The 15,445-nt window shown below is 32.6% G+C and overlaps 2 protein-coding genes across 2 annotated transcripts; one reads left to right on the top strand and one right to left on the bottom strand.

Annotated features, from left to right (window-relative positions):
• Positions 1-2,363: 2,363 nt before the first annotated feature.
• On the bottom strand, positions 2,364-2,957 carry LOC145557736 (uncharacterized protein At1g08160-like). Its single transcript, XM_081618908.1, has one exon. It carries the CDS (start codon positions 2,955-2,957, stop codon positions 2,364-2,366), a length of 594 nt encoding a protein of 197 aa, XP_081475034.1.
• A 2,959-nt stretch (positions 2,958-5,916) lies between these two features.
• On the top strand, positions 5,917-6,572 carry LOC145559888 (uncharacterized protein At1g08160-like). The gene has a single exon (XM_081621163.1). The coding sequence runs from the start codon at positions 5,982-5,984 to the stop codon at positions 6,552-6,554; it is 573 nt and encodes a 190-aa protein (XP_081477289.1). The 5' UTR covers positions 5,917-5,981; the 3' UTR covers positions 6,555-6,572.
• Positions 6,573-15,445: the final 8,873 nt, after the last annotated feature.

The following is a 15,445-nucleotide window of genomic DNA, read 5'->3' as shown; positions in this document are numbered from 1 at the left end:
TTTTTTCTTGATTAGGGCCAAGAAGTTTTTCCATAGAAAAATCTCTATTTGCACTTTAAGTTTCTTTGAGTTTATTTTACATATTTCTGCAAAAATTACCCTACTTCTTCTACAATACAATTCATCCCCCTCTTGTATTGTTCATTCGAGTCATCACAACGATATTATTGCAAATTATATACAATATGTTTTTTTTTTTATACTATAAACATTCTATGATAGATTGATAACACAATATCTGCATGATTAAAGTAGTATAACCTCCATTCTGCATACCAAAAGCTTTTAGCAGTTAACATCTTTATTGAAGCTTAATTATTACCATTATTATCTTTATTTTACTCAATAATTTGCACTCGTCTCTCGTCTACTACAAAATTTATAACATTAAATACTGTCATCTGATCTTGTAATGCTTTTCCGCCTTGTAGTATGAATTGCTTGAACACATTATTTTTCTTTCTTTTTTTTTTAAAAAAAAAAAAAACAAAAAAAAAAAACAAAAAAAAAAAAAAAAGCGGTTATTGAGAGTAAATGTGTAACTAAATATTTTGAAGGATAAAATTGAAAACATACTATTCATAAGAGTAATTGAGGATAAATGTGTAGATAAACATTTTGAAGGGTAGAATTGGAAGCACACTATTCATAAGAGTTTTCTTGTACTTTTTATATGGTATGGATATGGATTTTTATAAGGTAGGGAAGTATGGATATTATTGCTCCATATTAAATGTCAAACTTTTTTCTAATATCAATAAGAAGTTTCAAATCATATATTTTTGGGTTTTTCTAAGCTATGCTCCCCAATTTCTTTGGTTTCTAAGTTGTACCCATACATTTTTAAAGTTATAAGTTGTGCCCTCCACCTCACGATATTTTATCAATAAATATACCCTTTAACAGCCATATTCGTTAGCGAAAGTTAAGTTATTTTATCAAAAAAGGTGTCGTGGCGTTATTAATTTGACACGTGTCCCGTTCTAATTGGTTTAACATTTTAAAAAAAATTTAAAAATAAGAAAATAAAATAATAAAAAAAAAGGTTATATTTAATGTCAAAGGTTATTGTTAATAAAAATTAGTAAGGTTGATGGCACAATTTAGACGTTTGAAAAAGCATGATCACAGCTTAGAAATCGAAAAAGTTTGGGGGCATAACTTAGAAAAACCTTTTTTTTTTTGTTTGGTAAATTAATTAAAGAAATATTTTTTTATAGCATCTATGTGTTGCTCTGGTTATAAATTAGTGGATTATATTTTGCATACCAAAAAAAAAAGGAAAAATGAAAATTAATAATCCCACATTTACTATTTCTGCTCAAAACAATCCCACCTTTTCGAAATTTGAAAACAATCCCACCTTTAACCCCAATCTTCTCAAAACAGTCCCATTTACTTATAACCTGTTTAACAGGTTAAATTTTATTTTTAATTTTTTTAATATTTTTCTTTAATCTCTCTCCTCCCACCTCACCACCATCTTTCATGGCAGCCCACCATAACCACCACAACATCACCACCTAACCCCCCTACTCTCACTACCCACGAGCCCACTACTAACCCCCACCTTCTTTCTCCTTCCTTTTCTTGCAACTGCACTTCTCTCACCACCGCCAACCACCTCCTCAACACCACCACAACTGCCGCTAAAACCATCCACTTACTCTCTATCTCTCCACCGTCAACACACCTAGAAACCTACTTTACCATTCGAACCCCACCGAAAGCCCAAGCCCGAACAAAAGAGAGTTCGATCAAAACTCCCTTATCCTATTCCAACCGGATAATGTCATAGATTTCGTCGACGGTGTCGAAGAAAGGTGAGTTCAAAATGCGGGGTAGGAGGATGTGGGGGCGGCCTTTGCCAATTGAGGATGCCAAGTTTTGGGTGGTGGCTACCACCAAGCGGTGTACATGGAAAGGGATGAATTTGACGGAGGATTTTGAACACCGGGATGGGGGCTGGTTTAGGTGGGATCAAGTAGAGGGAAGGGGAAAGGGTATTGTTGTATTTTTTTTATTGTTTGTTTTTTTTTAAAATAAGACTAATTAGAAGGTGACACATGGCTACTTACCTTCTAAAATAAGTCACCAATTTTACAAACCGGTTAAAAGACTATTTTGAGCAGATGAGAGTTAAAGGTGGGATTATTACTAGATTTCAAAAGGGTGAAAGATTGTTACTACATTTAAAAAAGGTGGGATTGTTTTGAGCATAAATGACAAAGGTGAGATTATTAGTTTTCATTTTTCCAAAGAAAAATAACATGACAATCCGAATACCAAAGAATCACTTATGTACAAATTACAAATACATCATTATATTCAAAACGATATAAAAAATTAAAATTATAATAATTCTAAGCATCGTCGTTGTATATAAGAACACTGCATCCTACTCGACGAAAATTGCCTCCATTATTATTACCACTATTACTATTATTAGTAATTCTAGGAGATGTAACATTAACAATGGCATGCTTACAATTAACCTCCAAACTATTGCCATTTAAAGAGGCCGTCAAAAATACATCAAAATCAAGGTATCCAACTCCGCTCTCGAATCGAAAATCAAACCTAGATGATTCTTTGAGCTTCACGTTAAGGGCCACGGCCTCGGACCTTAACATGATCACGTTCTTCTTCCTTTGCGTGAAATTGTCTAAGGCATCCTCGCCGAGTTTCTGCTTGTTTTTAAAAATCGAAACACGAACGCTAGTGTACTTAAGCTTGAGCTTGTGATTTGGGTTATTTGCCTTAATGATCACGTCGAAGAGGGAGGTGAGATGACCGTCCGATGAAAGATTGAAGCCGGTGATTGAGGCGTGTTCAAGGGTGAATTTCGGGTCCTTAGGTTTCACCACTGCTTCATAGATGATTATAGGTATGCCGATCACAATAAACAAGAGGATCAAGGTAACGATGGTGCATGATATTACATGTTTGCAAGACATTTATAAAGTTGGTTTATACAAGAACTTTTGTTTATGGTACTAAAAATAATGCGATTTCCTTAATTATTGATTATAGGATGCTGTTTATTGGAAGTCTTGAGGAAATTGTGACAGTAAACTACATACACAAAACAAAAAACAGGCATCTTTGTTTTTTAATTAGCATAGAGTGCAACATGCAACAAATTAAAGAACAATGATATGGATGAAAATCGATCACATATTTTGCTACCAAGTAAGTTGGTTTGTGCATGAAGTCTAACTATTTCGTAGACGGATTGTTTGAAAATTTATGGAAGGATTCAAAAGAAAGTTCAATGGATAAGCACAGAGAAATTAATCACAAAAATTGTAAAAAAATAATTGCAACATCATATGTGGAATATGTGACTTATGGCATTATATAATTCTAATTATGTACTATAATTGAATTGGTCATGCTAATGACTACTTTCTTACAAGACAAATGGTTGCAACTACTTTTGTCTAAATTATAATATAATAAGTCACTTTCATTATAATAAACAAATTAAACTTTCCCGTAAAAAAAAAAAAAAAAAAAAAAAAAAAAAAAAAAAAAACTTTAATTTGTGTTTTTTTTTTTTTTTTTTTTTTTTGACAGGTACTTTAATTTGTTAGTTACCTGTTCGTATGTATAACAAACAAGTATATTCATATACAGAAGATTGGCTGTTGAACGATGCTAAATACTTGTATTCAATTCAATACAATGATTTAATGGTATAGTACATTTGGAACTATATACTAATAAATACTTGTATTCAATTCAATACAATGATTTAATGGTATAGTACATTTGGAACTATATACATGAGATTTTCTAGCTAGTTTGTATAGAAACATTATTATAATGAGAAAGAACTATTTCTATGACTTGTTAATTGATGCCCCCAATTCTTCTTTTGCTGACCGCTTTATGTGGGTTGCTAATAGGCCAGACAAGAACGACCTTGGTCTATTCTGTGCTTTATGTTGGGCTGCTTTGTTTTGTAGAAATGAGAGGCTGCACAATGAACCTGTTAATGACCCTGTTATTGTGGCTGCAAATTTTACAAAAATGTTGTTTGATTTCAGGGTTTATGCGGGTAGAGTCTTCAAGCCTGCTGAGAATTTTGTGAGTAATGTGATGTCTGGAAACTGGCGTGTGCCTGCTGCTGGTGCAATCAAAATCAACTCTGATGCACATATGGCAGCAGGGAATAAAATTGGGTTGGGTGTGGTGTTAAGGGATGAGGCAGGGAGTGTTGTGGCTGCTTCTATTAAGTGGGTGAAGGCTCGATGGTCAGTAGAGCAAGCTGAAGTTGCAGCGGCAAGGATGGGAGTGCAGCTAGCAAGGGATTTACAATATGATCGTGTTGAGCTCGAGTGTGATGCAGCAACTGTGGTGAGCTACATTAACAGTGGGGAAAAGGGCTACTCTACTTTAATGCTATATTATGAGGATATTAAGAAGTTGAAAGAGTTCTTTATTTCTTTTCAATGTAAACATGTTCGTAGATCGGGTAATTCCCTAGCTCACTTAGTGGCTAGATTTGATGTCAATGAAACTTATCATGTATGGCTCGACAATTTTCCCCAAAGCTTCTTAACTTTGGCGGAAATTGATATGATTTAATAATATTGTTAAAAAAAAAAAAAAAAACTATTCAATGTTAGTTTGGTTACATTTTTTTATTTCAAAGAAAATCCTAATTACAAAAATGTGTACAAGTTACCTACATTATCTTATCTTCTATATTCTAGTTTCCTAAAATAATTCAGACTAAGGCAATCTATGGCTCTATCCCTTTAATTATATTATGTCTTTAGACTATACAATATGTATTATAGACTTCTAGTTAACAAACAAATTCTCCCTTTCATAAATTTCTTGAAGATTGATGATGGTCCATTCGCTATTAGCCTGGCGGATTTGGGGGTTGGGGAAGGGAAAGGGGGTGTTTTTGGGGGAAGGGAAAGGGGGTGTTTTTGGGGGAAGGGAGTGGAGGAAGGGAAGGTGGTTCGGGGTGGGGCTGGGATTTTTTTGGTGGGGAAGTGAAGGGGTTGGCCATCAGCGGTAATTCTGGTTGCTCCCGAATTTTTTCGGACCAATCACGGTTTGACACTTGTCCACGTAACCTAGTATAACAGGTTGTTAATCGGTCAACTGTTGGCCGATTGGGCTTGTTAAAATAAAACTCATCTTAAAGTTAAAATTATTAATAATTGAATATTGAGAGTATTTAAAAAAGATTGATTAATGTTGAGATTATTAAAACCAACTATCCTATAGTAAAGTGTATCTTGAAAATTAGAGAAGTCAAGTGGGATAAACAGAAAAGTAGTCTCGCCGTAAGATTGTATACTAAGGTTTAAAATCGTTATTTAACCATTTTAATGCCTTGTATACAAGATTTAGATTCATAATTAAAAAGTTGCATCAAAAGAGAGATACGGCAGTAACGCTCCAATCAAATAGGCAAATGTTTGTTGGTAGATCTTTAATTCATAAATTACAGATTAAGATGTTACATAAACACACCTAGCTATTTACAGATTAAGATGTTAATTAACATTGTGAGTTAATGAGAGATCGTCAAAACCCCAAATATTCGTGCCAAGTCACCAATAATATAACAAATTTTCAAAGACGAAATGAAAGTATTTAAAATCGTGTCAATCACATTGTTGACATAGTACATGCGAAAAGGGATCGAAGGATAGCACTATTGAATTGGTTACAATTAAATTATGTACTTCACGTACGGAATCAGTAAAACTTACGTTTAATTTTTTGTTAAAAAATAAAAATGTTATAGTTTTTGTTAGCACGTAGTTATGTCAGTCGACAGGCCTGTTCCTTCATTTGAGCTGCGTTGACATTTACTTTATTTACTCTTTCTTTTTATGCTTCATCTAATCACATGCTCTTGCTTAATAATCTTAATATGTACTTTACAATTGCATTGATCAATATTATTTTCAACCCAAAAAAAATTTACATCTCACAAATGATCACAAAAAATGGCTAGAAAAGTTTGTGTTATAATCATCATTGTGAATTTAATTCTTCTAGGAGGGGCAGCCGTTTTCATCGCTTGGTATTCCGATCACATGGTGTTTCCATCCTTCTCCGTCGAGCAAGGCGCCATCAACGAGTACAAATTCAACGCCACGAATCACCTCAATGCTAAGTTCATCTTCATTGTTCATTCACAAAACAATGATCCAAAATATGATATCACGTACAATAAAGTCGTGGTCTCGGTGTACCATTTAAATGGTTATAGCTTGACGTATGAGGCTGAGAACCCTTACACGGTGCACCACCGGAATAGCACATTCTTCACTGCTCATCCGGTGGCACACGACGTGGTGGTGTCCGATAAGGGTGTTGCATCGGAGATAAGGAACGAGACGATGGCCGGGCATTTGGACTTGGAGGTTAGGGTGAGGGTTGATGTGAAGTATGAAGTTAAAGGGTGGAAGAAAAAGGAGTATCTTTTGAAGGCTATTTGTTCTCCGGTTGTAGTCAATTTTACCACTTGGAAGACTTTTAACAAAACATATTGTAATGTTGATAGTTTTCAAACTTAGATTTAGTTTAAATTTTGATTATTATTATTATTGTTGCAAAAGTTGACAATTATTTTAATTTGTAAATTCCATTTGATATGAGGTGTAGTGTTGACTTTTTGTTTAGGACGGCAACATACATTAATTAATGAGATTTGGGTTATAATTATTTATTAAGGAGGGATATGATATGTATGTCATTGAATTGGAAGGTACCCTTCTTCATTATAATAAAGATTTATATTGGGAGTTCATTTTCGTACTCCAAAAAGCCACTTTGTGAAGATTGAGATATTATAACATTATTAGTGCAAGAGTTGACCATACAATGGAGTTCAAACATCACTTTGCTTGATTAGTTTATACTACGTGTGTATATATTAAAACATCAATTTGCTTGATTAGTTTATACTTCGTGTGTATAAAACATCTTGCTTATCAAAATGTTAGGTGCACTTGATAAAGCCAACAAACAGTCATTAGGGGAATAGGGGGCAAGTCATTCATATAAGATTTAGATGCATGATTTGTGACATGTATGTATAAAGAATTACTCCCTTCGTCGTTCCATATTAGTTTTTACGATTATTATTATCATGACACACAATTTTAGGTGATCATTATTTATTTAGTTATCAACTGTTATTCTATAGCCAAAATAGATGTAAAAAGAGATTATGAGATACGGAGTATTATTTATACGTAAAAACAATGTGAAATAAATGTGAGAGATAGTTGCATAAGAGAGATGCATTAAAATGATAAGGAGATATTTTTTATAAAGGAAATGTATGTAAACTAATATAGGACAAAGTAAAAACGAATGTGTAAATATTAAGTGTCCTATATTGATAGAAAATGAGAGATTTCAACAAATTTTTTTAGATAAAGAGAGTTAATAATACTTGAACACAGCTAAGAATTATTGTTTTTATTGTCATATGGTTTCAAAATTGCGGTTTGGTGCTATCTAGACCACACTTTGAACTTCCCTAGTTAAACACAGCTAAGGGTTACTATTCTTATTATCATATGGTTCCGAAATGGAATCTCTTTTCACTTTTGAAGTGGATTCTCGCTTGATAACTATTGCAGCCAAGCCCGTAATTAACATGGTATTAGAGTCAAACTCATACTTGGTACCTTTAATAATGGTTGTATTATACTTTGGGCTGTGAGGGAAGTGTGAAAATACACTCTAGAGCCACAAAATATCACATGTGACACTAGTAGAAAAAAGGTAATGAGAAACCCCAAATGGCAAGCGGTTATTGAATTCCGCGTCCAATAACACCCAAAAAAAATTAAAACAAGCAAATGGCAAGCGGATTTTGGGTGAACCGTTTGCCAAAATGTAAATGGCAAGCGGTTTGGACATTGAACGAACCGCTTACCATTTGCTAAAAAAACCTAAAAGCGGGGTTCTCTCTCCTATCTTCCTCCTCACGCCACCTCTTCTTCTCTCTCCTCTCTTATTTCTCACGCTCATTTTTCTCTCCTCTCTTCTTCCTCACGCTCTCTCTTCTTCTCTCTCTTCTCCCTTCATTTCATCCCCTCCATTCTCGATCTCCTTCATTTCTCTCTCCTCTCTTATTTCTCATGGCGAATTTGTGTATTTACACCATGAAACCCCTCTTTCTTTTCGAGATCCTCTTCCTTATCCCACAAAAATGGTGAGTCTTTTTTTCTCTTTTTCTTTTCTATCTCCTCTTTCTCATCCCACACAATAACCACCGTCCGCAACACCAACAACAACCACCGCCCGCAACACCAACTTCGACGAGCTTCGTTCTCGGTCTCACAAACTTCAGTTTTCATGGTTTTTCATGTCAAATTCTCTAGAGTTTTCATGGTCGAATTTGACCATTAAAACCCAAATTTCAAGGCAATTTCAAGGTTTTGGTGGAATTCAAGGTATGTTCCCTTTAGGATTGTTGATGCTCTGCTTGTACACAAGAAGTCGACTCCGGTTTTTTCTTTTTATTATTAGGAGTATGCCAGGTACTCACTACTACAATTTAATATTTGTGCCACAATTTATGCCACGGGATTTTTAAAATTGTGGCAATTTTACATCTTGCCACGGGATAATAGCTTTCACAATAATTTCTTTTGTTTTATAGATATATTTTGCCACGACAAAAAAATATTTGTGGCAAACATTCTATTTAGCCACGAAGCATTTTGTAGCAAGTATATTTTAGTCGGGATTCTTTTCATCATGGAGTACATTTGTACATACTAGTATGTGAAATTTTTTAAATTTAAAAACAATGACCTAAATTTTTTTAACAAAATTAAAACAACCGCCTTAAATAAAAAAATAGCTGCCTAAAATAAAAAGTTCCCACTAAATTATACCTACACTCTTACGATCCCTCTAGTCTGACAAAAAAAACAAAATAAAAGAAAAACCTAAAACATAAGCAGAAGATCCTTCAACCTTCAAAATTTCTTTTTCTACCTTAAGTTTTATTTTTTTTTCTTCACCTATTGAAGATATTGTTGGCCACCGCTCAATTATATTTAATCTTTCAATTGTTCAATCATTGATGCTGGGATTCCTTAATTGCGGTTAGGTATTCTAATATTGATTTTCTAGTTAACATATATATATATATATATATATATATATATATATATATATATATATATATATATATATATATATATATATATATATTTTATTGTAATCATAATTTTCCCAATTTTGCTTGTAGATTTCAATTGCTGCAATTCGGGTATTATTATTTATTCCGTGGAAAGGACTTAGACAAGGTATGTGTGTTTCTTGCAAATTTTTTCAATTTTCTTATTAGGGTTGTTGTAACGAATTGGAATTATTGGATGTTGCAAAAGAAAAATTAATCTTTGCTAAATTAGTTCGATTGTTAAGGTTATTGAGATTCATTATAAAGTATAGTGAGGCTTCCGATATTTGGTTAGATTATTATAGTTTTGCTGTGACTTTTCATTGGCATTCTAATAGTAGCGTTTTTTTAGCACTAGTATTATGCACTATAATAAGATAAAATAGCGTTGGTGTAGATGTGTAGTATGAAATCATAATTTTGATTTGCATATTAAAGCTAGTAATCCAATTTTTCCATGGGTGGGTACTTTTGGCGGCTAAACATATACGAAGTAATATAGTATTATATGTCTAACTGGACTAAATCTTATATCATATTTCTGGTGCTCAAATTAGATTACTCTAGTTTTGGCTGGATAGGATTCTGTATTCTTAGTTTTATTATAAAGAAACTTTTATTTTTATGTTAATACAAGTTTCAAGAAAAAAAAAACTATTAAATCATGAAACTAGTGTTTTTTTTTTCTTAAAAAAGAGTAGTTTTCAACGCATCAACAAGTGCAAAAATAGAACAAAATATATCATGTATACATAACTTTTTAGTAACAGATGTTAGGTGTAAATCTATTTAGAGTATTTGTTTTTAAACTCAATAACTTAAAACATGAGATGCTCAAGGTAAAGTTAACTTGTGTTAGATCAATATAATACTCTAGCGGGGCGTTTGGAATGTGGGAATGAGAGTTTGGGGATTAAAATGTGGGAATGAGATTGAGAATTGATTATTGAGAATATAGAAAAATATGACAATACTTTGTTTGGGTAGTGGATGAGAATAGATGGGGAATAAATAACAAAAATACAAAATTACCCTTATTAATCTTTCTCCTCCTTTATTTTCATGAATGACAAAAATGTCATTTTCTACTTATTCTCATTCCCACCCATTTATTACCTACCCTCCCTAGGTAATAAAATGGTGGGAATTTAACTCATTTATTCCCAATCCCATTCCCTTATTTAATCCCAATCCCATCTAACAAACAAGAGATTTTGTTTTATTTGGGATTAAAATTCTCATTCCCACCCTGAATTCCCATTTACCAACCTTATACTATGCTATGCTATCTTTGTTAATTCCAGGCAAAAGCGCACCAGGAAATAATATTGATGTATACTTACAACCTTTAGTTGAAGAGCTAAAGCAATTGTGGGAATTCAGGGCTAAGACTTATGATGCATCAAAAAATGAATATTTTCCTATGCATGCAGCTCTCTTATGGACCATCAACGATTTTCCAGCTTATGCTAACTTATCTGGGTGGTCTACTAAGGGCTATAAGGCTTGTCCCTGTTGTTTGAATGAAACCTCTTCAACTAGATTACCTAATTGTGGTAAGTGTTGTTATATGGATCATCGTTGCTTTTTACCTGCTGATCACAAATGGAGACACAATAAGTCTTTTAATGGTAAAGTTGAAACAAGGGGTCCACCAAAGAAATTATCAGGTAGTGAAATATTAGAGCAAGTTAAGGATCTTGAAGGTATGAAGTTTGGGAAAACCAGTAAGTTACCAAAGAGAAATGACAATTGGAAAAAGCAGAGTATATTTTTTAAATTGTCGTATTTGAATAACCTCTTGCTTCGTCATAATCTTGATGTTATGCATATCGAAAAAAATGTTTGTGATAATATTCTTGGCACTTTACTCGACATTGAAGGTAAAAGCAAAGACAATATTAAAGCTAGACATGATTTAAAACATGTAAAGATTATGGAGCATCTTGCTCCAAAATTGATTGACGAAAAATGGCATATGCCACCAGCACCTTATACATTATCCAAAGCTCAAAAATTAACAGTGTACAAATTTTTGGAGGATATTAAAGTTCCGGATGGGTATTCATCTAAATTTTCTAAGTGCATCAATCTTGAGAAGCGTAAAATATGGGGACTTAAAACGCATGATTGTCATGTGCTTTTAGAGGAATTGTTGCCGTTGGCAATTCGTGGAGTATCATCTTCTAAAGTGTACGAGGTGATTACTAAATTGAGTGCATTTTTTAAGAATTTGTGTTCCAAGACTTTAAAATTAGAGGACTTGAATGATCTTGAGGATCATATTGCAATCACCTTGTGTGAAATGGAAAAGATTTTTCTTCCCTCTTTTTTTGATGTAATGGTGCACTTATGTGTTCACCTAGTTGAGGAAGCTAAGATAGCAGGGCCAGTTCATTATCGATGGATGTATCCTATTGAAAGGTATTTATTTATTTTGAATGAATTGTGAAATTTCTTTGTTAACATGAAAATATATTCATAATTTATAGTGTTCTCTTACAGGTTATTACGAAAATTCAAATCATATGTTCGCAATAAAAAAAGACCGGAGGGATCCATTGCAGAAGGATATATAATAGAGGAGTGTATGTTCTTCTGTTCAAGATATTTAAATGATATGGAGACTAAATATAACATGTTAGAGAGGAATGCAGAAGAAGAAACTGATGCTTATAAGGGATTATCAATATTTGCATCATATGGCGTTCCCTTGGGAAAGGCTAAATCTAAATCTCTAACTACCGAAGAGTTGATACAAGCTCGAGAATATGTGCTTAAAAATTGCGACGAAACTGAGTCATAACCAAAGTATGAACTTTCTTATTTTCCTTAATTTATTTTATGTTATACAAAGTATTTAGATACTTGTATAACAATAGTTTTCCTTTTTTTAACAGTGAATATGCAGAAGCGGGATCTGATAAAAGTTTGGTAGAATGGTTTCAAGATCGGGTATGATAATACTTAAATAGATATATATTTTTTAATTCTAATTAACACTCAACTAACCCTCTCATATCGAACCAGGTTACAACATTGCCAGAAAGTGAGGATCAAGTTGTCAAAGATTTAAAAACTTTGGCTTTAGGGCCGTTTAGAGGTGTTCAGTGTTTTGGTGGATATTTGGCTAATGGATTCAGGTTTCATACTAAGGACATTGAAAAGAAGAGAAAAAATCAGAATTCTGGTGTTATGGTTAAAGGAATTGCAGAGTCAAAAAATATTGACTACTTTGGGGTGCTTAATGACATAATTATGCTGCAGTATTTAGATGGAAAGCGTGTGATCTTGTTTCGTTGTGATTGGTGGGATGTTCATAAGATTGGTAAAGGGGTTAAGATTGACAAAAGCGGTGTAGTTAGTGTTAACACTAAATGTAAGCTAATTACTGATGAGCCATTCGTGCTTATGTCTCAAGCCCAACAAGTATTTTTTGTTAGAGACGGATTTGATACAAGCTGGTTGGTTGTTATTAAGACCCATTCGCGACATCAATACAACGTCCCAGAAAATGAAAATGTCGATTTAGATGAGGATGCTTTACAACAAAGTGACTCAGGAGCTGTTCCTAATGTTTTCTTATCGGCTCATGACTTAGAGGACACTCCTTATCAATTTGATGACCAAAGAGATGATATTGATGACATAATCATTGATGCAACTGATCAAAATCAACCTAAAGTTGTCAATGATAATGAAATCGAAGATGATGAATTTGATTTTGATACAGACAATGACACTGATGGTGAAGAAGAATGTGATAATGATGGAGATGAGGACGATGATGATTATATTGCATGATTTTTGTTTCTTTAAATTAATTTTTTAAATTAATTTTCTTTCACTAATGTTATAGTTTGACATTTTAATACAATTTTTGTTGGATATATTATGCTTTATAAATCATGATCTAGAAAAGTTGCATGATATAGTAATTTATGATGTAAACTAATGATTATATGGTATATAGTTATTAACACTAGCTTTTAGTGCAGGTTTAATGATGGAGAAAGTTGGAATTAATACTTCTGACAAGAATAGTGGCTAACAAAATGAGTATGAATAACAAAGGTTAAAGAGGATTCAGGATAATAAGTATAGAATGCAATCCTTGGGTATCAAGCGCATTTCAGCATCCTTGACAAGTTCAGTGGAAAGCAAAAAAGAAAATAAGAAGATGAAGAAGAGCCAAAATGTGACTAAGATAGATAAGGACTATGTTCCAAACTTTGATGATGAGGATGACATGAATTTTCTAGATGATAATGAATATGAGAAAGAAGATGATATTGCAATGCCAAAGAAGGTACTTTCATAAACTAGCTAGTTATTCATTAATTTATATGGACATCAAGTTTTTGTTATCTGCTTAATAACATGTTTCAGGATAAGCGTTCTGCAACTAAAGGAAAGCTGAAAAAAAGTCAATTCATTCCACCAATGTCTGTGGCTAAGTTTTTTAATATGAATAAAAAGCAACAAGCAGCAATGGTAGGAGATAAAACTTTTAAATCACTTTCAAAAGCCATGAAAGTTGTGGAACAAGGTATGTGATATGAATATTTGAATTATCTAAATGTTTATAACTCAGAGTAACATAAAATTAAATATATGTCTTCCTTAATGCAGCCATTAGTAATAATCACGTACAATCAAATGCACATCAAAAAAATATTGGTCAAGATGAAGGTAAAAGCCATTGGTTCCTTTTAATGAACTATGAAATTAAAATAGAATTGTCCTTTCAATATAAGGGATTTGTGGCGTCATTGTATACTTTTAAAAAAAATTACTTTTTTATACTTGTACATTGCAGACATACAAGATATCGAAGGAATAATTGTAGAGGATTTGAATGAAAATGCTGATAATGAGGTTGAAATGAATAAAGGTAGTTTATATATAATAATTTTTTTTTGTTTACACGTTGCATTATATTTGGCTATTAGAATTACATTGTGCTAAAATTGGGATTTTATACAACGTTAAATAAGATATGAATGAGCATTTATTTGATGATGATGTTCAAATGAATCAAGGTAAGTGAAATTGTCATTCTTGAAGACTTCAGCAATAACTATACTGTAATACCTTTTCATCTTGTTTTATGAATGTTTTTGTAATTGCACATATGAAAGAGGATATGGAGATACACAATGATGAGGATTTTCAAGTAACAGGTGATGTATCTACTCATGTGGTTGATGATGAATTAAATGGAGATAGAAGGCTTATTGTAGTAGAAGGTGATATAATATACATTTTATTGTCTTTGTTGTTGTTTTTTTTTTCTTTTATTTTTATTTGGAAAAATGATTTTAATAATTACTATTTTCATAACTCTTAATGTTTAGGTCCTGTTAAGAGAAGACGAGGGCATGTATATTGCAGAAAGCTTACTATGTTGCCTCCTAGAGAAAAAATATATGTGAAATTTAATAAGGATGGCATTCCTGTTGGTAAAAATTCATCACTCTTTGCTTTTTTCTTGGGTGAACAAGTAAGAAATCGCGTCGTCATTCCTTTGCAAGTTAAAGATTGGGAAGACATTCAGCCTGATAAAAAGGAACATCTTTGGAGTTGTGTTTTGGTAAGAAGCTTTTTTCAAAGTGTTTTCTTTGTTCTACGTAATCCGATCTTTTTTTTTTTCTTATTTTTTACAGGAAAAATGTTCATTTGATGACCCTGAGATAAGAAAAGACAGTGTTCTTAAACATGCTAGAAAATTATATAGAGACAGTAGACATAAGTTGAAACGAAAATATTATGATGATCCAAATCTTAAAACAAAAGCTGAACGCTTGAAAAATAAGCCTGAAAAGCTACTTAAAGCGGACTGGAAGTACTTGGTTGAATTTTGGAGTGATGAAAAATTTCAGGTATTAAAAGTTCTTATATTATATGTATTCAAATTTATATTTGTAGTACATGAATTTTTTTTATTTACCATAGGCAAAGAGTATGAAAGCGGCTGAAAGTCGATCTCATCAAAAGATGCCTCACTATAATGGGACTAAAAGTTTTGCTCGCACGAAAGATGAATTTGTAAGTTACTGTAAATAGGAGTTTATTAAATTTTACCTCTTCTAAAGTGAATTAATAACAATGATTATTTGTGTTGTAGAAAGAAAAACATGGGAAGGAATGTTCACGAGTTGAGCTGTTAATTGAAACTCGTAAGAGGAAATCAAAGAAATCAGTTAATGATGTTGCCTTAGCTTATAATATGCATGCACTTGTAAGTATATTTCAATTTTG

The sequence above is a fragment of the Chenopodium album genome, chromosome 9, assembly GCF_948465745.1.
Source record: "Chenopodium album chromosome 9, dcCheAlbu1.1, whole genome shotgun sequence".
In the NCBI taxonomy this organism is placed as follows: Eukaryota; Viridiplantae; Streptophyta; class Magnoliopsida; order Caryophyllales; family Amaranthaceae; genus Chenopodium; species Chenopodium album.
The sequence above is the reverse complement of the archived record's forward strand: the minus strand, read 5'-3'. Positions and strand labels throughout refer to the sequence as shown.